Below are 25,743 nucleotides of genomic sequence, written 5' to 3' on the forward strand. Positions count from 1 at the left end.
CAACTGAGGAGGTCTTTGGAAGAGGCGATTACGCAGTATCGCTCCACAAACAATCCTAGGCCACGATTACCACGTCTGCCTATGAATAGACGCAATCTAGCGTTAATGGGAGCCTTAAACGCTTTACTAGAGCCATTTATACGGACTAGTAAAGATCTAGATGATACACACTCGATCATGTACTGCGGAGCCATCGCGGCGTGCCGTGTTGCTCGAGTCAAGTTTCCGGACGCTGACCGTGCAACTAGGACCGTCGGAGGTGTCCCTGCATGGCAAGTACGGATCGAGCGTCGTATCAACTCGTTTAGGACTCTCATTGCAAAGCTGATCTGCTTCAGAGGGGGTAATAATCGCCCCCGAGTAATGCGCTTTGTGAACCAGGCGTTCGCGGGGACGGACATCAGGCCCCGCGACTATTTGGCCAATGTCACAGAGCGCATCGACTTCCTGAAGCAGAAAGTCTATGCATGGGCAAGCCGTATTCGCCGCTACAGAAAGCGTGTGGACCGATTCCAGCAGAATCGTCTTTTTCAAAGCGACCAAAGGAAAGTATACCGGAGGTGGGAGGAAACCGACCCTCGTGTGTCTGACGTGCGGCTGCCGGATGCTACTGCCATGTCTGATTTCTGGCGTAGCATCTGGTCGGTGCCCGTCGAACACACGGAGGGTGAGTGGATGACCGTTGTCGAACGCGAGTGCGAGAACATCGAACCTATGGGGGCTATCACCATCAGCCCCGACGACGTAAGTTGTGCTACCCGTACGGCCCAGAACTGGAAAAGTCCTGGACCTGACGGATTGCACAACTTCTGGCTAAAATGGTTTCGATGCTCGCACTCGCGTTTGGCAACGCAATTTCAACAAGCCCTCGATCTTGGTTCTCTCCCACCTTCCTTAACAACTGGTGTTACTTTCCTGCTCTACAAGTCCGGTAGTACCACGGAAGCAAAAAACTACAGACCCATCACGTGCTTGCCTACACTCTACAAGCTCCTTACATCCATTTTGAGAGCAAAAATTAACGCGCATATTGTCGCTAACAACATTCTGGCCCCCGCTCAAAATGGATGTAGGGTTGGGTCCCGTGGTACTAAAGAGCTCCTCCTCATAGACATGACCATTTGCCAACAAGTTCGGCGGAACAAGGGGGCCATCTCGGCCGCTTGGATTGACTATAAGAAGGCCTATGATTCGGTGCCTCATTCATGGCTGAGAAGGGTATTGGAGCTGTATAAACTTGATGCAGCTTTAATATCCTTCCTGGCTGCATGTATGAGGCAGTGGACCACAGTCCTTCGTCAACCAGGAGGCAGGGATGACCCCACTGGCCCGCAGGACTTCATAAGGATTGAGCGAGGAATATTCCAGGGTGACAGTCTGAGTCCATTATGGTTCTGCCTAGCTCTGAATCCCCTCAGCACCCTGCTGAAGGATTCTGGGCTAGGTTGCCGGCTTCGGAGAGAGGGTGAAGTCATCTCTCACCTTCTGTACATGGACGATCTCAAACTATTTGCACCGAACACCCAAGACCTGATGGTGCTATTGAAAACCACAGAAGTTTTCAGTACCGCCATCAGAATGGAGTTTGGTGTCGATAAGTGTGCGGTTATGCATGTACAGCGGGGGAGGTTGTAAATTCAGAAAATTTACAACTTTCTGAGACGATGTCGTTCAGATCTATCTCTGAATCAGAAACCTATAAGTACCTTGGTATGTCACAGTCGTTGGGTATTGAGGATGTTGGCATTAGACGGTCGGTGAAGGAGCGCTTTTTCAGTCGGCTCACAAAAGTCCTTAACAGTCTTTTGTCAGGAGGCAATAAAGTGCGCGCCTTTAACGCCTGGGTAATGCCTCTACTCACATACTCCTTTGGCATACTAAGGTGGACCCAGACCGAGCTGGACGCCCTGGATCGGAGGGTCCGCTCACTGCTTACCACACACCGTATGTTACACCCGCGCTCGTCTGTTATGAGATTGTACATCCCACGGAAGTGCGGAGGTCGAGGCTTCCTAAACGCCAAAAATCTCCACAACCGTGAGGTGTACAATCTCAGGAATTACTTCCTTAACAACGAGTGTGGGATGCATCGTGATGTGGTGGCAGTGGACGGAAACCTCACGCCGCTCTCCTTGGCGAAAGAGAACTGGCGCAAACCTGTGGTACTAAGTACTGCGGACCGCAAGGCGGTATGGGAGAGCAAGCAGCTACACGGGCGGTTCTACAAGGCCCTCACGGGACCCGATGTAGACCTGCTCGCATCGGTGAACTGGTTACGATTCGGGGACCTCTTCGGAGAAACTGAGGGTTTTGCCTGTGCAATTGCGGACGAAGTTATGATGACGAACAACTACCGGAAATATATCCTGAAGGACGGCACGGTCGACATTTGTCGGGCATGCCGCCGTCCCGGAGAATCACTCAGGCATATCATTTCCGGTTGTTCTCATCTTGCTAACGGTGAGTACTTGCACAGGCATAATCTCGTAGCCCGGATCATTCACCAGCAGCTTGCTCTTCAATACGACCTTGTGGACCGCGAAGTACCGTACTACAAGTACTTACCTGCGCCAGTTCTTGAAAATGGCCGTGCCACGCTCTATTGGGATCGATCTATTATCACTGACAGGACTATTGTAGCCAATAAGCCTGACATTGTGATAATAGATCGACCGCAACGCCGGGCCGTGCTCGTTGACATCACCATCCCCCATGATGAGAATCTCGTGAAAGCCGAGAAGGACAAGTCCAGTAAGTACCTAGACTTGGCTCACGAGATAACCACCATGTGGGATGTTGATTCAACGATCATTGTCCCGATAGTCGTTTCAGCGAACGGTCTCATAGCGAAGAGTCTCGACCAACATCTTAAGAGACTCTCGCTCGGTGGTTGGATCAAGGGCCAGATGCAGAAGGCGGTGATTTTGGACACAGCGCGGATAGTCCGACGGTTCCTCTCTCTGCAGCCCTAACCACCGGCAGCTTGGGCCCTGCCCCGCTGCTGGCGGCACCCTAGGTTAGGTTTTTTATAATGTGTTTATATGTTTTATATTGTTTTGTAAGTGTTTTATTTTATTTTACTTTTATACTCATATTGTAAAAAACCTAATCTAAGAAAAGAAATAAATAAAGATAATAATAATAAACTATGGATAGTAGTTATTTTTAAATTCCTTTTCTATTTAATAAGTCTGAGAGAAAATAAAGTAAATGAGTTGACCGTGACGTCACTCAACAAATCGTAACAAATGCGTTTTGACAGTTCTTAAAAAGAAGCTGTTTGTTTTGAAGGAAAGTAGCCTATTCGGTGATGTAAGATGTTCTTATTTTAGCTTTGCCCCTTTACCACGAGATGACACTGAAAACTCTAGCACATATGACTTTTTTTATGTAATTTACGCATTATAGCCTGTGGCCGCCCAATGTCCAAAGAGATGTACATTTTGGTTCAATGGAATTTTAACTTTCTGGTGAATAAATAAAGTAGCATTTATTTTGTCTCTAAAATTTTTCGAACAAATGAAACTCAACTCTATTTAAAATGCAAATATGTTCAAAATTCTCTAGCACAATTTTTGTATGGTGGGCGTTATTACGAGGATAAGGTAAAGGTGCAAAATTTACACATATAATTAAAATAAATATAATACACTCATCCAGCGAATAACCCGGCGTCTTTTTACTAACTCATCCTTGCTCATATAACGTAGATTCTCTTTTAACTAAGCTACAGCGGGAAAATTTCGACTGGGGGGCAAATGCAACTGATCCGTTTCTTTCCATGTTTTACAATGTATAATGTTTGCATTATTCATTAGAGTGTCCACTGGTTATATGTGGCGCGCGTGTGCAGTGGATACGCGGAACTTACATACATACATACATACAATCACGCCTGTATCCCATAAAGGGGTAGGCAGAGCACATGAAACTACTAAAGCTTCAGTGCCACTCTTGGCAAATAAGGGGTACGCGGGATACGCGGGGGGGGGGGGGGGATACGCGGAACTTAATAGTGTAATAATGGAAAAATTGGTCAGTTACAATTTCCCCCTTCCCCTCAGTCGGGATTTGTCCTGCTGTACCTTAAACATAATATAGTATTAGGTACAGTCAAGTGTACCCTCATAGTTTACATATTTTATTCAAAAATATGTCCCTATGAGATGATTTCTTAATGCATAAATGTTTCTATTTGACTGAACTTAATAATAACATATATTTATAAAACCGGCCAAGAGCGTGTCGGGTCACGCTCAGTGTAGGATTACGTAAATTTCCCGTATTTTATTCAAAAACTGTTCAACCTATCAAGTTCAAAATAATTTTCCTAGAAAGTCTTTATAAAGTTCAATCTTTTTAACTTTAGGAGCGTTTATTTCCGAAAATATTAACAATATCAAAAAAATGATTTTCGTAGACCCCTATTCATTTTTCAATACCTATCCAACATGGCGAAACTATAAGGGTTCCTAGATGACTACGGAACCCTAAAAAGGCCTAGAACAAGAAATGATACTCTGTAACCTCGTATTAAGAAAAGGCTCTTCTTTGATCCCTAGCTGGGAGGAAAAACAGGAAAAATCTCTTCTTACACGTATTTGTATCATTATAAAAAGAGTTTCGTTTTCTTTCAACCCCTTATTTGCCAAGAGTGGCACTGAAGCTTTAGTAGTTTCATGTGTTCTGCCTACCCCTTTATGGGATACAGGCGTGATTGTATGTATGTGTATGTATAAAAAGGGTCGCAAAACCTAAAATATTCTCTATTTGAATACACAAATCAAATATATTATACATATAATATGAAGATTGGTCCCACTGCGAGCTAATAGTAAGCTATGAGCTATCGGCTATAAAAACGAATAATAGATAAGCACTCCCGTGCAAATAAAATAGACACGGCGATTTTGATAGCTCACCGCTGGGCGAGTAACTATAAACATCGCCGTGTCTCTTTTATCTTTTGTTAGTTTTTATAGCCGATAGCTCATAGTTTACTAGCTCGCGGTGGGACCAGTGCCTCAAGAAGGCCATCAGAAAATATAAAACATAAATAAGGTTGGCCTTCAGTTACTGTCCGTCCATTAAAGAAGGAGCTTCCATGTTTCCAATGTCAGTTATTTTTAAGATAATTCAGAGTTACGTGCCCCTGAGTGCGTTTTCACATTATCCGATCCGATATCGGATGTCGGACCGATATCCTATACATACATTACAGACGCCATCTTGGATTTTTTCTATTGAAATACTTCCGACATCCGATATCGGATCGGATAATGTGAAACTGAAGCCGAACATAAGCTCGGTATTGACAGGACTAGCCCGCAAAAACGTTTTTGATGGCCGTAAGAAATGTGACACGATCTAATTCGTAGAACAGAACTGTAAGTACCAAGAACATGAACTATTTAATACAGCGTGCGTAGCCGAATGTACAAACGCTCACGAAACGAAACGCTCGTAGATATCTATCTCTATCGCTCTTGCGTATTGGCGTGACAGAGCCAGACTACCTTTCGCGGCGTTTCGTTTTCGTTTCGCGTCGCAGAAATGTCATTCGGCTACGGGGACTGGACTGACAAAGTCGCCAGCTCTTCGGTCACCAGTAACCTCAACCAGACGCTTCGCGATTTCTGTGAACAACTTGTTCGCACTGCCTTAAAACTAGATGGCGCTGTTCGCAGCCTGGAAGTGTCCAAAATCATATTTATACATGACATCTGTGTACCTATATAATTATTCAGACTCTATTCATACTCCTTGTTACATTAATCCTTGTTTTCTGTTAGAGAGAGCGATTCCACATTTTGCCCTTAATTTAAAATACAACCAAAAAACAATTTTCCCCCAAATTACCCGCATGTGACACATGTTCCAGAGCATTCATTTCAATTTGATAGATATCGCCAAATATCAACAGAATTACGCAATATCGCCCTCACAGTCCTCACACCAATTACAACAAATTGAAGAAACCTTCCATTTACTCGTTAAAGAACAATTTAACTCAAAAACAGCATAAGTGCACTTACCACTTTATATTCACTTACTGCCTTATTTCTTTGAACTTTGTGTGAGGAGTGGCATCGCGAAAATAGGTTTAAAGCGACTATTATTACGGGTTCAATTCGCTTAAATGTGAAGATAACGAGTTTCGCACTTAGCCCTTTTGATAGTGAAAATAACGTTCATTTTAACACTGTTTACATTCGCCTTATTAAAACTCAAACTAAACCTTGTGTTGGCAACTCAGAAGCCCATGAGCCAAGTATTATTAAGCCATTTTGGAACTTACTGTGTTTGGAGTAAGTAGGTTTGTTGTGTGAAGTGAGAGTGGACTTGTGACGTTTTGACTTGTTTATGTAGTTTTGCGCAATTTAGGAAAACAAGTGTAATGTTATTATGGCTGGAGAACCGGCGTGAGATGTTATCCTAAATGATCAGTAAAATGTGAAGGAAATTTGTTATTCTTTACATACGGTGTTTTTTTCGCACTATTGCGCAATCTGCTTCATTTCTTGTGAGGTCGAAACTTCAAAGAGACATATGTATTACCAAGGATGATTTAAATAGGATTTACAATCTTCATGCTAAGAATCGTACCTCGACCTCCGCACTTGTATCGTAACCGTGACGTCACTCCACTCGATTTTATTTTCATTCCAAATTAGCAAACCGTTCAAGTTCGTATTGACAATTATTAAAAAGAGGCTGATCTGATTAATTAAAATTAAAGTAGCCTATTAAATTGAAGCCATGCCCCACAGTCGACTTTGACGACACCGACAGTGACACAGGCGCGAAGCGGTGATGGTATTCTCAACCCTAACCCCAGAGTTTTTTTATTTGAACTTGAAATTTAAGTAAAAAAATAGTGTTTGGTGCCCATCCGCACGGAAAAAGTGAAACTTCGTAATGTGTTGTTATTCAAAATTCGAGTTGGCAACACTGAGCGTGAACGTTGGACGCTGTCCGTTGCATTACAAGTTTCACTTCAATAAGATTTAAAATGCAACACGTATAAAGTGAAACCCAATCCCGCTGGCTGCACCGTCTTCTTTGACGCGAATGCGACTTAGATAGAGTCTCCTTTGAACCTAAGTAGTCTAATCTAAGGACTACAACGCTTCTCCGTACACATGTAGCGTAGACCTTGTTTTCCTCTTTTTGATGCTGTTTGAGCTTCAGAGTGAAAGTTGTGGTCCGTTATTCATACATTTTACATTCTGAACAAAAATAGTTGAAATTAAAAAGTGTCAACATTGTAGTGCCATCCCTTTCAAATCAATATGTGTGAGAAAACGGGACGACACTACGATTTTACCACTTTGTCTACTCTTTTTGTTCAGACCGTATACTTAATCGTACGTTATTTTACTTCAAGTTAAATTTTGTTAGTTAACTTTTATTTCTGAATAAATGAAAAAAAAATGTGTTCAATGTTCAATTATAATTTATAGATTTTTAAATTTGCAAGTTTCGAATTAAAATATGTTTCCTAAGTTTAGTTTGCCTCGTATCTTATTCTTATGAATCTCACAATCACCTATAAATGAATTAAACGGAGAGAAATATAATTATGTAACGTAACTAACTGTAAAAACATATAAGTAAGTAGGTATTACCTGTAAATAAAAATAAGATTTCTTACTATAAAAGGGTCCCCACACTTGTGCGCTTTCACATTATCCGATCCGATATCGGATGTCGGACCGATATCCCATACATTTAAGCCACCATCCTTGATTTTTGCCTTTGAAATCCTTCCGATATCGGATCGGATAATGTGAAAACGCACTTAGGGTGCATTAAGGACACTTTCATATGAAAATTCCTCAGCAATACATCCTTATCCCATATGTTGAAATAAAATAAATAAAGAAATAAATATTGGGGGAACCCTACACAGATCAACCTAGCCCCAAACTAAACCCATACATGACGACTTCTTCAAGGCGACATATTCAGATGGAGGCTTAAGTCGGCCCCCCACCATGACCGGTTTCCCGTGTAGCAACGGACTCCCCAACTAAGCAAAGCTACGGGTGCTAGGCGACGGTATACTTACTTATATAGATAAATACATACTTATATACATAGAAAACATCCATGACTCAGGAACAAATATCTGTGCTCATCACACAAATAAATGCTCTTACCGGGATTCGCACCCGGGACCGCGGCTTAGCAGGCAGGGTCACTACCCGCTAGGCCAGACCGGTCGTCAACCCCCCCAAAGACCCCTTAAACATCCACAAAATCAAAATCAAAATAATTTATTCAGCAAATAGGCCACAGGGGCACTTTTACACGTCACATGTACATATTTAGAAAATATTTAAAATTGAATTGAAATTACAATTGATACTATTATTAGCAGTGATCGGTTTTTTGGATTTGACATGGGGTGAACGACCTCAATCATTATGTTAGTATGGATATGCCCCGGGAATCCGGGCTTAATGTTGTTAGAAAAGGCAAAAAAATATGTACAGTGTCCACAATGCCAAATGGTTTTATTGCTCAACCAAAAATATAAAGCAACAACATTAACATTATAAACTTAAACTAAAAATAGTACATAACGTAATAGGCCTTACTAACATGCGATTTCATAACCACTAACCATTATACGCGACTAAAAAGTTCAATTAGAGTAAGCCACAGTTGTCGTAAAAGGTAATCTCAAAGTCCATGAAACAAGTCGATAAAATGAAAATTGAACCATAGTAAGCGAACTTAACGCGGCTACTTATTTATTGGATCGCCTTTGAGCTATAAGATCTATGTATTTGCACTTATACGATAGCTAGTACTATTTATTTATGCAATCCTTAGAAGCAAATAATTAGAACTGAAATCCAAAGAAAATAATGAAATGTCAATGTCAAGATTTTGAAGTATTTTTTCCATCATGAATATCATGATAGATGTAAGGTAATACTTTGTGGAGGTTCTAATATATTTTGCTTAATAGAGTGTAGAGATTAGGAAAAGAATAGAAGTTTTTGTCTCAACTGGTTGCCATGTAAGAGTAAAAAGTTCCTTAGAGATAATTTCGTCGTATCAATATTAACTTTTCTACTTGATATCCCGCGAGGGTGAATCCAAAAAACCGATCACTGATTATTAGACTGGTCAAAAAAAGAAACTAGAGATTCAGGCAAATCTTTACAAAGTTGAAAGAACACTAAATCCAAAAAATCCAAAATCACATGAGCCCACTCGCAAAAATCTATTGTAAGGTGAGGGGAAAATGAAAACATAACTTTGTATGGCCGGCGGTCGTCGCCTCTTAAACCCCGAGTAGAAATGAGATTTGTAGCGGCGTCCGATCCTATTACGATCCATCGTTTTATTTACTGTAGCGCCCTGTTTACTGAAATCCAGTTGGAAACGCATCGGGTATCTATGCACTTTTTTATTTACATACTGACAAAGACATATAACTAGATAGATAAAGTCTAAGAAAAACACCTACCTTGGAACCGTCAAGAGAAAGGTACGGTCGTCTAGTTCATTCTCGGCTAGATGGCGCTAATATTAATATTTGTCAATGTTAAAACAGACCATGTTAAGAACACGGGTCAAATTGTCAAATCTGAGGTTGAAACGTTTGAAGCCTGTATCGAGAGATGACACTATTACTACACATTATACTTTGACTGTACGCGCCAGTTGACGGTACTGTCAGAATCCCAGGAACCCATAAATAACTCACATACGTTTGTTGTTAACCATAGTCTTTAATGCACTGATTTTTTGTACTTAATGTAATTACACGTGTTGAATAAATAATCTAGGTCGCGCGAGTGCGCATATTTGCGTAAAGACATAGCTACAGTATATGCTATACCTACGCTGTACGATAGCTAGATCGTACATACTGCCACTTATAAAGCAAAACAACGAGAAGCAACCTAAGAGTATGCAAAATTATAAACGTTAAATAAATGAGTAAAAACCATATGTCAATTTAACAAAGAAATGCTATAAAAATAGTAGTGAACACTGTAAAAGAAGGTAGGTAAATGATTATGTTTCTTCATTTAAGTCCCTAAAGCTAACTTTTCGTCTCTGCTGTGGCGTCATTGGGATGTCCGAGAAGGACGTCGCTCGCTGAAGCGCCGTGCTCGTCGTCGCAGGAACGGCCGCAGGGGTCAGTGATAGTACTGCTTGCAGTGGGGTGTCAGGTTGAATAGGCGTCGACTTGCGTTTCAATTTGCAGATAGCAAGTATAATAGTTATGGTTGAAGTAATTCCCAATGCAATGTAGATTATGACGTAATGTGTGGTGTCATTTCTATCAAATGTGTCCAAATTTGCTTCTTTAATGGTTTTTAATTTCTGGCTTATGTCAAGAAATTCTTCGTTATGATCTTCTGTTAAAATAGGAACATCTTTCGGTAAGGATGTTCTTATTACGTCATTGATCGGTGATATTTTCGGAATTTCCATGTACAAGTCTTGCACAAACATTTGACTCTTGTAATCATGTTGTGAATGTATGACGAAGGATTTTCCTCTTATAGCGCACCCTGCAGGAATTATGACCAAACCCGTGTCGATCAATGTCTCAGTGGATACGCCGTTATCACATATCACGCGTATTGGGTGCTCTTGGCAGTAGGAATACAGCCAGGTGTCTTGTGCATGTAATTTGATCCACCTGTCAGCGCATTTCTTGGCTGTCGCTTGGCAATAAGGTTTGTTATTGTTGTTTAATAGCAATTGCATGTCACAAATAGATTCACCGACTTTCATTGTGTATACAGGGTGATTTAAAGGACAGAACATTTTATCATTTTTGTGAGCGTTGCATGCGTGAATGTCAGTTTCTGTCATTGGAATTATGGTGTCTTTCTTGACGTTAATTGCAATGTATTTCGTTGCTGTTGAGATGTAAATGGCGTTGTCTCCGTTTCTGCGTGGAAGGTCGATAATAGCGTCTAACTCGAACTGTTCACGGTTTAATAATGGTAGGCGTATCTCCATTATTAAGGTCTTTCGAGTCACTTTTACGTGGATATGGAGCAACCCGTACAGGTCTTCAGCGCTGTCAACTGGAATGGTGAGGTCATCCTGTATGTGCCCCGATATCAGTTCTAACTGTTGTTGGAGTTGCATCGGGGGTAGTAAATGCACGTTTAATCGACCATGGTATATGTCAGTGACGGTGTCAACTAGGGTATCTTGAATTCTTCTTAAATTTGAGATGATGACATCCGCCGCTACCATAGACGAAAGTAGCGAGAACGAGTTCAGTAAACGTAAACTCGTGGATTGTGCTTGATTCACATCTTCGATTAGATTATGGACGGTTTTTGCAATTGAGTCAAATTGATTTTTCATGATAATCTCGTTGCGTTTGAGAATATTGTTGTGAGCTTCAAGTATGGATGTCTGGTTTTTGTACAAGTTGAAAATGTGATCTTCTCGCTTCGTAATTGTGTCAATATCCTTTTCATATTTTTCTGCAAATCGATCATCAAGTACGCCAAATAAGGTATTAGCTAAATAGCCGACTCCATTGGCTAGACCTCTTCGTTGGCGGTTTGTGTTAGGGTGACTTGTCAGCAAATCGTTGTAGTGACGCAGTTCATTTAACTCGTGTTCGAATTGTGCAATAATTGGAGCACATGTGTAGTCATTGTTGCATTTTGTTTTTAGAAGTTGAATGTACTTTTCGATTGAACATATGCTATCCCAATATGTCGTCATGTTGTAAAATGCGACCATCTTCCACTCGTCCTGTATGATCCTTATGTCTGCAATTTTGTCAAAATAAAGCGAGTTGTTGGTTTGTATCTTGTCAATATGGAGTGTCTGGGCGGTAGCCGGTAGCACACATGTCATGAATAACAGTAACATCGATGTTATAAAACATTGTTTATTGCCTCGTGCTCGTTTATGCGTTTTTGGTGGAACGGAGTCAGATTTCATGTCAGGATCTATGGGACTGGTTTGTTCCGACTTTTGAATAGGCAACGGAGCTATTTTGACCACGGGTCTTTGGATTTCTCTTCCTTTTGTTTTTAGCGTAACAACACGGACGTATCCGTCCTTGCCGTGATGTACGTCTGTCACGCGACCCATGGCCCACTTCGCGGGTGGTAAAAAGTCTTCCTTGATGAGCACGATGTCATCTTTTTGTATGTTTTTTGCAGGTTGTTGCCATTTATGCCGTTGTTGCAAGTGGTGTAAATATTCTGTTGACCAAGTCTTCCAGAAGCTTTGTAGCATTCTTTCTGTCATTTGCCATCTTGTTTTTCCGCATGTGTTGTCATTGCCGATTGTTGGTAAAGACAATACTGGACCTCCAACCAAAAAATGTCCGGGGGTCAGGTAATCTGTATCAGCGTCATCTGTCAGAGCATAAAGTGGCCTTGAATTTAAGCACGATTCGATTTGGGTCAATAAGGTCATAAATTCCTCATATGTCAATTTTTGGTCTCCCAAGACACGTTTGAGATGGTGCTTGGACGACTTTACTGCAGCCTCCCAAATCCCCCCCCCACTTGGCCAGGAAGGGGGGTTGAAATGCCATGTCACGCCCATGTCAGCGATCTCGTTCAAAAAATCTTTGTTTATAACTTGCAGGATCTCTCTCTTCTCTTGAGTCAATACTCGGGACGCTCCGATGAAATTTGTACCCTGGTCGCTATAAACATGCAATGGTGTTCCCCTCCTGGCGCACATCCTCTTGAAAGCAGCGAGAAATGTGGGTGTGCTCAGGTCAGATGCAAGTTCGAGATGAATTGCCTTCGTGGCGAAGCAAACAAATACTGCAATGTATCCACGGGTTGTTTTTATCCCCCTTCCCTTGTTGGCTTTTAGTTCCACGTGTCCGGTGAAGTCAACACCCGTGTGTGTGAACGGTCGGGAAGGATTCACTCGTGGTGGTGGCAAATCTCCCATTAATTGTTTTTTGGTAGTAGTGTTGAATCGGTAACATGTTACGCAACGGCTCACATGTTTCTTTACCATGCGTGTTCCGCCCAGTACCCAAAATCTCTGTCGAAGGGCGACCAAGGTGAGGGGTGCAGTTCCGTGCAGCGTTTGCAGATGAGCTTGACTTATGCATAGTTCTGTCAGTCTTGAGTGTTTGGGCAAGATGATGGGATGTTTGGCGTTTTCTGTCAGATGTGCATGTTGGAGTCTTCCGCCCACTCGTAATACCCCTTTTTTGTCGAGATAAGGGCGTAGATCGAGCAGGGTACTCTTGGTGCCAACGGTCCCTTTTTCTAAGATGTCAGTTATATCTTTGTCAAACTCTTGCCGCTGTACTACTTTTGCCATAATATTGTATGCATTTTCAATTTCCTTAGTTGTCAAGTAGTTCGTGTATATAGGTGTGTTTTGCAAAACGCCTAGGGAGTCATGTTCGTCCGACGTAGCCGGCTGCGCATACGTCACGCGATGTCGTAGGTTTGTTATGAAACGTGATACGTAACATATGATTCGTACTATATGGTTCGAAGGACCAACATGTACGCGCCAGTTGACGGTACTGTCAGAATCCCAGGAACCGACAGTAGCTATATCTATATTTATTCTCAATCCTCTTTGCTGATATGCAGTTGAAATGCATCGGGTAACTATGCAATTCTTTTGCGAGTATTTACTGGCTTATTGAGACTTTTTTGATACTGATCCACTATTTTATAACCCCCGACGCAAAAACGACGGGGTGTTATACGATACGATTGACGTGTCTGTCTGTCTGTGTGTATGTCTGTGGCATCGTAGCTCCCAAACGGATGAACCGATTTAGATTTAGTTTTTTTGTCTGAAAGCTGAGTTAGTCGGGAGTGTTCTTAGCCATGTGTCATAAAAATCGATCCACTATGTCGCGGTCGGGGGTTTTTTCAAAATTTTAATTTTTGATATGTAATGTAGGCTGATTTTGTTAAACGTCACAATCTCATCTTAGAGGCTCAGGCGTGATCGTTCTAACAAAATGTTTATAGCCTCTCTACACGTATATATATAAACGTAATAAATAATATGAGTTATTAGAGGAGGGCTGTTTTTTTGGCAGTCTGTGTTGGCGCAGGCTAGTTGGCAACGTGCTGGGTGACCCCCTCTTTAGGCTATTTCTAGGGTTCCGTAAAGGGAAAACCCTTGTAGGATCATTTTGTTGTACGTCCGACTGCCAGGCAGTCTGAGGAGACCACATATACCAAAAGGAAGAAAGGTAGGTATACACTTGGGTCGACACGTTCGTTTTTCGTCACGTTCCTTGCCCGATTCTGCTTCCGTCAGCCATTCTTTATTCGTCACGATCGTCGATAGTCTTCCTCAACTACCTACGGTCAATTTTATTGTTCATATTTATCTTAATCCGTCTCGTTCTTTACTCGCAATAATCTTCTTTCGACATGTTCGCTGTTAAATCTATGTTTTTCGTGTATTTTCGTAGGCTTAGGTCGGTACCAACTTAGAATATGACCAAATACGAAAAACGATTGAGTCGAAATAAGAAAAGGCCAACAACTTATTATGGTCAAAGACGATAATGACTGCAGACTAAGTTGACGAATGAAGAATGGCTGACGAAAGCAGAATCAGACAAATTTTAGGAACGTGACGAATAACCTAACCACAAATATAAATTTTGAAAAAACCCCCGACCACGACATAGTGGTCCGATTTTCATGAAACATGGCTAAGAACACTGCCGACTAACTCAGCTTTCAAACAAAAAAACTAAATCTAAATCGACTCATCCGTTCGGGAGCTACGATGCCACAGACAGACACACACATACAGACAGACAGACACGTCAATCTTATAACACCCCGTCGTTTTTGCGTCGGGGGTTAAAAACGAACGTGTACAAGAGTATACCGAAAGGTGATCGGACATGCCGGTGTATTGAAAACGCCTATCGCAAGTTCTTGAACACACACACACACACAACACACACACTTGTAGAGGGATGCTCCTATTGAGCTATGCTATTGCGCAATACACGCGCATCATATCCATGGCGTCTATGGCTGTGGAAACCTGGCCCCGTAGCCGCATGGCAGCTAGGGAGCTAGATATGTACTAGCGTTTCGTTTCGTGAACGTTTCGTGAGCGTTTGTGCCATTCGGCTACGCACCCAGGTGCTTAAATGTGTACGGGATTCTAAGAATAAGAGAAATGTGTACGGAACCCGAGTTAGACTTGGTCTTGTTCAGTTTTTTTTCGTTATAGATATTATAGGGACGCTTACATTGCTTACAACGGATATCTATGGCAAGGTTTAGTCTCTTTTAAATGTCCACTGTGTATTCTAATAGGTCACACACATATTATACATGATAAGAAGTACATCTTCAATTCTTCACCAAAGGGTTACAGTGCTTCAACGGTTCAACGGTTCAACGGTCTGCAAGATGCATAACTTTTTTATTTCAAGGAATAATGGAAAAATATTGACAACCGGTCTGGCTCAGTCGGTAGTGACCCTGCCTGCTAAGCCGCGGTCCTGGGCTCGAATCCCGGCGAGGGCATTTATTTGTGTGATGAGCACAGATATTTGTTCCTGAGTCATGGATGTTTTCTATGTATAAGTATGTATTTATCTATTTAAGTATGTATATCGTCGCTTAGCACCCATAGTACAAGCTTTGCTTAGTTTGGGGCTAAGTTGATCTATGTAAGGTGTCCCCAATATTTATTTATTTATAATTATACACTTCAGGCAACCTCCGTGGCTCAGTTCATCGGAGCGCCTGTTGTTCCGAGTAGCTTTAGGTTCGAGTACAGTCAGAGATGTTTTTTTTTCATTTCTTCTTTAATTTATAAAATTGTACTATCATTCACAGACGTTTGTGACAAATTCGTTTGATACTAAATAGTTTATTAAGTTGTATGATTAGTCTTAATTATTAGTTCTATTAATTCTATTACTATATTTTGTCCCGCAGGCAGCAGAGAGTGGAAACGCGGAGGATTTCATGCGGCTGTACCTGAGCGAGCCGTCGCGACTGGCCGTCCGCGACGTCAGGGGACGCACCGTGGCGCACCAAGCGGCCGCCAGGAACACTACCAATATACTGCACATCATCACCAACTATGGTGGCGGTGAGTACTTATGGATAACTTTGGGTTTCTGGACGATAGGGGGCGCTTCAAGTCACTAAGATATTGCAATTCACCAACTAAGGCCGGCAACAGACTAGTCTTAGTTTTCATAATCTTAAATGAAATTTGTATGCAAACTGACACTGACAGATCTGTCAGTGTCAGTTTGAACTGTCAATTTGCATACAATTTTTAGGGTTCCGTAGTCAACTAGGAACCCTTATAGTTTCGCCATGTCTGTCTGTCCGTCCGTCCGTCCGTCCGTCCGTCCGTCCGTCCGTCCGTCCGTCCGTCCGTCCGCGGATAATCTCAGTAACCGTTAGCACTAGAAAGCTGAAATTTGGTACCAATATGTATATCAATCACGCCAACAAAGTGCAAAAATAAAAAATGGAAAAAAATGTTTTATTAGGGTACCCCCCCTACAGGTAAAGTGGGGGCGGATATTTTTTTTCATTCCAACCCCAACGTGTGATATATTGTTGAATAGGTATTTAAAAATGAATAAGGGTTTACTAAGATCGTTTTTTGATAATATTAATATTTTCGGAAATAATCGCTCCTAAAGGAAAAAAAGTGCGTCCCCCCCCCCTCTAACTTTTGAACCATATGTTTAAAAAATATGAAAAAAATCACAAAAGTAGAACTTTATAAAGACTTTCTAGGAAAATTATTTTGAACTTGATAGGTTCAGTAGTTTTTGAGAAAAATACGGAAAACTACGGAACCCTACACTGAGCGTGGCCCGACACGCTCTTGGCCGGTTTTTTTTAAGATTATGAATTTTTAAGACTGTCTGTTGCCGGCCTATGACGGCAGTGACATACTTTACTCTATACATGTATACATGTTTGTGGACCGACTATATATTACTTATTATTTCTCAGAAAAAAACGCTGTTTTGATGGATTATCGGACATAATCTAGCTAATCCTCAATGGTAGATATCAAAAAGTAACTGACTCATTGCAAAAAAGTATTTTTAGAGTAAAAATTGTATTTTTTTTATTTTAAGTGCCAGTTTTAGGAATAACATTTATTTTTTATGTAAAAATCTACCAAAAAAAACTAAAAAAAAATCTTTTTTTCCTTTATTTTGCCCTCAGAAATGCGTAGTAAAAATCTTTCGGTTTCCTCATGGTACACCGTGTATGTATTTGGTTAAAACGAACCTTGTTACAGATCTAAACGCGCAGGACAACAATGGCAACACCCCGCTGCACGTGGCCGTCGAGAACGAGGCTCTCGACGCCATCGACTTCCTGCTGCAACAGTAACTTATACATAACTAGCTTTCGCCCGTGGTTTCTTGAGCTTTGTGTATCGTGGCTTGATGAGATACCTATTTACTCTTGCTTTAAAGAACTCGGCGTTAAAATACAACTTTGTCCCCCTTGTATAACAAATAACTATTAATACATTTATCAAATAACTTATATAAGGGTACATGAATGCAAGCAAATCATATTTGTTTACCTACAATCACGTGGCCCTAAGGATCTAGCCAATTTTCTGATCACGTTGTAACCTAACCCTTCACTGCTCACTGTTGTCCTAATTTTAAGAATGGTGTTGTAAGTATCTGCGTCTACTGGTGACTCATTTAAAACATTTATCAAATACTTAACTTACGAGTATATAACGACATCAATTCAAATCTATATTTATACAATCACGTGTCCCTAACGATCTAGCCAATTTTCTGAACACGTTGGGACCTAACCCTCCCTTCACTGCTGTAACACTGTTGCCCTAATTGTACAAATGGTGTCTTTGTGAGCAGGTGCGTATCCTAACCCTTCACTGCGCACTGTTGCCCTAATTGTAAGAGTCGTCTTTGTGTGTAGGCACGTGGACACGGGGATCAGAAACGTGAAGTGCCAGGCGCCCATCCATCTGGCCACGGAGCTCAATAAAGTAAGTAAAGTACAAATATAGTGGGAAAAGATTTGCCTTCGTATTGTTACGGAAACGTACGAACGTGTCATGCTCAGTTGGTAGTGACCCTGCCTGCTGAGCCGCGGTCCCAGGTTCGAATCCCGGTAAGGGCATTTATTTGTGTGATGAGCACAGATATTTGTTCCTGAGTCATGGATGTTTTCTATGTATATGTCGCAGGGAAATGGCCAAAACAGAGATTTCATCAAATCACTAAGGGATATGATCAAATCACGCAAGATGTCAAAATGGCGAATCCATTTTATCATTTCTCTAGAAAATTTCAGTCATTTGACTAAATCCCTTACTCTATTTAGTGAAATCACAAAATCGACCAATAGACACGCCACGTTTTGTCATTTCACTAAATTTGTTAAGGGATTTGATAAAATCCCTGAACCACGTCAGTAATGTGACGAAACGAACTAATAAAGTCAACTAGTTTTATCATTTCGCTAAACAAGTTCAGTGAAAAGACAAAATGTTTTAATAAATATGAATATAATTTAAAATGAAACATTTTTAGCTTTGTTTCTTCACTTATTCTATTTTTTTTCTTATTTATAGAAAACCAAAAACTCTTAAAAACTGATTCAATTTTACCATTCCACTAATCTAGTCAAGGATTCAATCAAATCAAGTGACAAAGGCAAGAGTCTAATAAATCAAATTGGATATATTAGATTCTTGCCTTTGTCATTTCACGAAACCAGTTCAGACATTTGATCAAATCACCAGTTGAGACTTTATCATTTCCCTAAATTTGTTTACGGAAATGTTAAAACTAGTTGACTTTTTGAGTTCATTTCGTCAACTCACTGTCGTGGTTCAGGGATTTTATCAAATCCCTAAACAAATCTAGTGAAATGACAAAACGTGGCGTGTCTATGGCCGATTTTGTGAACTCACTAAACAGAGTCTTTGACATCCTGCGTGATTTGAAAATATGTCAAATTTATTTCTATTTATGTATTTATCTATTTAAGTAAGTATATCGTCGCTTAGCACCCATAGTACAAGCTTTGCTTAGTTTGGGCCTAAGTTGATCTGTGTAAGGTGTCCTTAATATTTATTTATTTATTTTTATTTATACAAATAGTTCTCCGGCTATGACTCCGATTCCGGATTCCGATCGAACGTAGTGCGAAGCCCCTCTTATTTTTTAGTGAAAATTCTGAAATACCATTCGTTACATTTATTTTAATAATTTTAATTTAATAATTTCACACTGCAAGAATTAAAACAGGTAGTACCTATACTCGAACAAAGTTAATTTTGAAAGTCACTGACCAGAGCGACCACCTGGTTGGTCAGTTTCAGACATAGAATAGTAATTTTATTATTCTTAAGGTTTGATAAGTAGGTGCCTATATTTAGCGCAACTCACACGTGTAGACTGTAGAGTGTACAGTACATACATGCCATCCCCGTTAAAAAATGTCACATTCAGAATACTAAAACCTACATTTACTTTAAGTTTGCGGCATCAAAAATGCGTAAATTCTTCCCGTGATTGTCTGACAGCATTTGTTCAACGGAACGTGACTGTTTGACTGTTAGCATAGTTTGACTGTAGAGCTTTCGATTATACTTGTAGATGGCGTTAAGAGTCACTTTTGACATATGTAGATTTATGGCTAGATAGTGACACTTAACACCAATCTACAAGTAATTGATGGCAACAAGGCATTTTTTTGTGGCGCCATCTATGTGTGGCTGTTATACATCTATGTAAGTACATGTACACCTATTGATAACGGAGGAGTCGCGTGTGTATGGATGGAGATAGGATCTTACTGCAAATGTCGGGGATTAGCATGGAAGGTCAGGCCGTATTAGGGCGCGTCTCAAATTATTTGGCTCGACTGAATTAGCTCGGAGCCACGTAGGTTGATTAAATTGCGTCATGGGTGGGCTTTATTTCGATTCTGAGACGCATTTTTCTTGTATGCAGCTTCATTCATAGGTAACATGGGTTTTGTAAAGGCAAAACGACATTTTTATCTGGTTATTACGAAAGGCCTGCGATACTGATACAGATCTGCTAGCCGAGTGGCATTTCTGCGACGCCAGACGCCGACAGAAATGCAGTCAAGCTCTGTCGCGTCAATACGCAAGAGCTATAGACATAGATAGCTACGAAAGAGATATTATTGTTAGCGTTTCGTGAGCGTTAGTGCATTCAGCTACGCACACTGGCATGGAAAATAAAGTATGTTCTCGTGATTTTTTTCGTAAGTAGTACTGTTACTTTTTAAGATTTTGGCTTCAACGCATGTTCAATACAAATATTTAATTAATGTTTTGAGTAAAACCATCCATATGAAAATGGAAACTACAATTTCACGTCAACTGTTAATAGTGAACTTCATCTTCGATATAAGTTAATTTGGACTCACGTGTCCAGTGTATCCGGACCCTAAGCCCTTATTAAGTATACAACAGCCCAATCCCCAGATGCGAGGGTCTCATTGTGCGTTATTTTCCTTTCTTACGTCTGCTCAGGTGTATCTCTCCTTGTCAACATATTAGCCATTCATGTCTTCAATAATGGCTCTATCAGTATAGAGCCAATTGTAGAGACGCACGGACGTTGGTGGATATTTTGGATCGATACTTTTGCTGTGAGAGTTTGTAGTACATTTTTAAGTTTAAGATGTGTACGTTCAAATAATACTTAATAAGACAAGACTACTCGTCGTGATGTGTTCTTACGGGTGAGTAAGGGTGCCAGTGCTCAACGCGGAGCGGAGGGTTGGGGTTATAAGTGTTATAACGCTCATGTGTGGAGTCTGGAGTATACTTAAGCGAATGCGTAACCCCATCGAGTAAAGCAATTTTGTATGAACGTGGTTACTTTAGCTCGGTCCCACGTGTCGCCGAGCGGCCGTATAACCGAATACAATCCCACGCCTTGCGACACGCGGCGTGGCCCTAATGTAACCCCGGCTTAAAGGGTTTTAGTAACGTTGAATGAAAGGTATAGGCGGCGATAAAACCTTGTGCCAAAAATGAATTTTTTGCAAAAAAAACTTATTTTCATATTCGTTTTATTGTTCCAAGTCTATCATTAAGTAGAACAGTAATGAAAGGTTTCACAATGACTTTTTTCTTTTCCAAGACTAATTCTATGTCTTATGTAGCTTTTTGGCGGCTTACCAAGAATATTCGTTTATGTTTTATGTGTAGACGCGACGCACAACCCTGGGTGACGTCACGGCGTCCTGTCCTCCGGGGGTTTTCTTTAAAGTTAATGTAATGAAATCGCTTGAAAGCGGTCGTTTAGAGTTTCAAGAAAATTATTGGCATTGACAAAATTAGAGCGAATTTAAAGTGAATAGAGTTCCTGTTAGATTTATGAATAACTAGGTAGCTTTTTGCTAGCTTCGCTCGCGTACATACAAACTCCCACCCCCTATTTTAGGGAAGTGGGGGGGTCACAAAGAGGCAAGAAGTGGCCTATGTCACTTTCCATCCCTTCAACTGTCTCCACTTAAAATATCACGTCATTTCGTCGCTCCGTTTTGCCGTGAAAGACGGACAAACAAACAGATACACACACTTTCCCATTTATTATATTAGTATGGATAAGTAGCGATATTCCTTTTCTATCTTCCAGCTAGAAAGCGTCAAATTTCAGGCCGCTGCGCTAAATGAAGTTACCGCTTCCAACTGCTTACAAGTACAGAAGGCTCACTCCTTTGATGTTCACAAAACGCCGCCGTTCTAAATTCTTACCTACATCAGGGGCGGCTCACTCCGCGATCCTTTCACCGCGCTACAAGTACATGCCGGCGGCCGCGAGTTCGCGGCCCATTCAGTGGCGAAGACCTTCGCGCGGCGCAATACAATTCAATGTCGTCTGCACGCGTGCGGTCCGTTTGTTAATGTAGGTAATAATTTAGAATGGCGGCGTTTTGTGAACTTCAAAGGAGTGAGCCTTCTGTACTTGTACTATTATATATTCTGTGCCTACATTAACAAACGGACCGCACGAGTGCAGACGACATTGAATTCTATTGCGCCGCGCGAAGGTCGTCGCCACTGAATGCATGCACTTGTACTTGCGGCATGTACTTGTAGCGCGGCGAAAGGATCGCGGAGTGAGCCGCTCCTGATAGTATTGTATACACATAGCCAATGAATAAGAAAGCCTCAAACCACATGTTTGTCGACCTCGGCTTCGCTTCAGCCGACAATTACATGTGGTCTGAGACAAAAAAAAACACTTATTATGTGATGAAAACTATTTTGAAGGCTATTTTTCTTTGAAAAAAAAAAAACATTTATTGGTTTTTTTTAAAGAAAAATAGCCTTCAAAATAGTTTTCATCACACTCGCTCGTAAACGGTGTTATTACACACTGATATGTAATGAGCTACTTTACCGCCATAGGGTGGTAAAGTGAATACCTGGGTGGGGCTTACCACGACCTGACAATAAACAAGATTGCGGACGAATGTTCGAAATGTCAGCGTAGGTATTTCATTGCATTTAGTTTAATACAATTTGGTTATTTCTTCGCGAGTGTGATGAAAAATATTGTGTATATCACGGGCAGCTGAAAGATTACACTTCAATGTACTATTGAAAAAACCGGCCAAGTGCGAGTCGTACTCGTCCACCGAGGGTTCCGTACAAACTTTCATTGGTTAAAATAATCTCACGGTACTCATATAAGACTTGTCTAGAAGTATATGTACTCTAATGAGCATTATTGTGTTTAGCGCCATCTCTCGGCAAAATTTACTAAGTAATTTACGCGACTTGTGACTTGTCCTCTTTAGGCATGAAAAGTCACCAAAATAAGAAATATTACAAATATATATTTGAGATACTCTTTCATTTGATATATAACACAATAGGTATAGTTTAAAAAACTTTGATTTTTAATTTTCACTTTAACCCCCAAAAGTGGCCTCTATGATTAAATTTTATTAAATTAAATTACATGTCCATCTTTGGGTCACAGGTTTACCAAATTTCAAGTAAATCGGTCCAGAAGTTTTGGAGAAAATTGGCTGTGAAACGGACAGACAGACACCGAGTGATCCTACAAGGGTTCCGTTTTTCCTCTTTGAGGTACGGAACCTTAAAAAGTCTAAGTTTCTTTTTTTTGTCCAGGTGACCGTTCTCCAGACCTTCGCGAAGTACAAGAGCCAGTTCGACGTAGACCTGGGCGGCGAACACGGCCGGACCGCGCTGCACTTTGCCGCCATACACGACCACGACCTATGCGCCAGAGTGCTGGTAAGGTATAGGTGTAGACCTTCTCGTTCGACGTAGACCTGGCTGGATAGCGCGGTTACATAGCCACATTACACGACCACGACTTATGCGCCAGAGTGCTGGTAAGGTAATTAAGGTATAGGTGTAGACCTTTACGTTTGACGTAGACCTGGATGGCTAGTGGCTAGCACGGTCACTAGTGGACAGATCCTGCTTGTGATACCAACTGTCCTGGGATTAAATCTCAGTAAAGGCATTGATACCTATATTTGCGATGATCATAGAACTTTGTTCCTGAGTCATATTCATCCACAGATCTTGATCTTACCGCAAGTAAATTCGTGTAACATGAATGTAAGTACCTAAGTTTTTTTTTTCATTTCATTTGGGGTCGGGTCTCCTCGCATGTCTGCGTCAGAGGGCTTATAACAGTTATAACGGTGTAAAACGCCTCTATAATATTTATTTCAGTTTTTATACCGTTCCAACATGTAAACACCGACCGGGTTTGACGACCGGTCTGGCCTAGCGGGTAGTACCGCCTGCTAAGCCGCGGTCCCGGGTTCGAATCCCGGTAAAGGCATTTATTTGTGTGATGAGCGCAGATATTTCTTCCTGACTCATGGATGTTTTCTATGTATGTATATATATTTGTATATTATATATATCGTTGTCTGAGTACCCAAAATAAAAGCCTTCTTGAACTTACCGTGGGACTCACTCAATCTGTGTAAAAAAATGTCCTATAATATTTATTTATTAAACACATTAGAAACGTCCTCAGATCACCGACCTTGGCGCCATCTGCAAGCGACCGTGCAACAACGGTTACTACCCCATCCACGAGGCTGCCAAGAACGCTTCCTCACGGACCATGGAGGTCTTCCTTCAGTGGGGAGAATCTCTAGGATGCACTAGGGAACAGGTACCTACACCTAGTTTAATCATTTAGGCTCCAAGTGCCAGGACAATCAACATTCAGACTGAATGATAGCCTAGAGCGGGTCTACAAGCTCCATGGAGGTCTTCCTTCAGTGGGGGGAACCTTTAAGAGGCACTAGAGAGCAGGTAAACCTAGTCAGATTTGAGACATTTAGACTCCTGATACCAAGACCTGATCTCCTGTTCTAACCAAGGAGGTATTCCTTCAGTAGGGGGAGTTTCTAGAATGCACTAGGGAGCAGGAAAAGTTAGTTTAGTCCTTTGTGGTTTTTTACGTCTAACGTTGAAGGTTTTTTTTTCAACCCAGATTCCAAAAGACATTTTAATAAGAAGAGCACATTTAGGTTCCTTGTAATATTAAGTCTCAATTCTAGGCAAGAATGCCTGCACTTGAGGTGAAGAGGAAAAAAGAAGTTCCCATTTCTATTCCATTTCAAAAACTTATATTGACCGTGATGTAGACCGTGATTACCTTTTTGATTTTTATCGAGCTCACGATATTTCGACGATGTTGCATGCATCACGGAAAACTGAAGAAAGTGGATGGATGTCAAAGTTGCGTAGTCAGCGCGCGATCTACCTTCCTTCGCGCGCGTCGGCTGCGTTCACTTTCAGCGTTACCACTGGTCGCTTTCACACTCGATGGAATATAATTATGTATGCTGGATAGATGGATATGGGCATTTTCAGAATTTGGGACCCCACTGTCAGTTTTGTGACGGGGGCGTGTTGGGGGGTAAAATATAATGAATAACTCTAGAAAAACCTGATTGTGGACACGAGATTGTATTGCAGATGATATCCCTATATGACAACGAGGGTAACGTGCCGCTCCACTCGGCCGTGCACGGCGGCGACATCAAGGCCGTGGAGCTGTGCCTGCGCTCCGGCGCCAAGATCTCCACGCAGCAGCACGACCTGTCCACGCCCGTGCATCTGGCGTGTGCCCAGGTATGTTCACACCAGACAAAAAATTGGGTAGGTAAAGTTTTTTGAAGATAGGCAAATAATATCTTTTTCTAATAGTAATATATAACAATACTTTATAACAATCACGGAAAGGTGGCTGTTTTATTTTTATTTCTTACTAGCTTTTGCCCACGGCTTCCTCGCGTTAGAAATAGACAAAAAGTAGCCTATGTCACTCTCCATCCCTTCAACTATATACACCAAAAAAATCACGTCAATTAGTCGCTCCGTTTTGCCGTGAAAGACGGACAAACAAACAGACACATACACTTTCCCATTTATAATATTAGTATGGAAGTATGGATTAGTATGGATCTTTTTTTAAGAATCAGTTAACATCGCTTTTTTTCTAGTTTCGGCATGGTCACCTCATTTACAATTACATTTCACAAACGTCATTTCGGTCACTAAAAAAAAAGAATGGAAAAATCTGTCAAGGGGTGACGACAATTAAGTCACAATATCTTTACCCTAATTAACTAGTCTCTTGATGAAGTGGTCTTCCAAAGACTCATGTACAATGACGGAAAGCTACATGACAATAAGTCGATACAAATGTAGTTCGTAAAGCTTTTCCTTCATATT

At 41.1% G+C, this 25,743-nt stretch overlaps 1 protein-coding gene across 1 annotated transcript in view; it reads left to right on the top strand.

Annotated features, from left to right (window-relative positions):
• LOC125240527 (transient receptor potential cation channel subfamily A member 1) overlaps positions 1 to 25,743 on the top strand; it is a 158,540-nt gene that overhangs the window by 90,983 nt on the left and 41,814 nt on the right. Inside the window, exons 2-7 of the mRNA XM_048148419.1 lie at positions 15,924 to 16,080; positions 17,263 to 17,353; positions 17,928 to 17,997; positions 23,143 to 23,268; positions 24,032 to 24,172; positions 24,985 to 25,140. Coding sequence (XP_048004376.1) covers positions 15,924 to 16,080; positions 17,263 to 17,353; positions 17,928 to 17,997; positions 23,143 to 23,268; positions 24,032 to 24,172; positions 24,985 to 25,140 — 741 coding nt within the window. The remainder of the gene's footprint in view (positions 1 to 15,923; positions 16,081 to 17,262; positions 17,354 to 17,927; positions 17,998 to 23,142; positions 23,269 to 24,031; positions 24,173 to 24,984; positions 25,141 to 25,743) is intronic.

This window comes from Leguminivora glycinivorella, chromosome Z (genome assembly GCF_023078275.1).
Source record: "Leguminivora glycinivorella isolate SPB_JAAS2020 chromosome Z, LegGlyc_1.1, whole genome shotgun sequence".
NCBI classification, from domain to species: domain Eukaryota; kingdom Metazoa; phylum Arthropoda; class Insecta; order Lepidoptera; family Tortricidae; genus Leguminivora; species Leguminivora glycinivorella.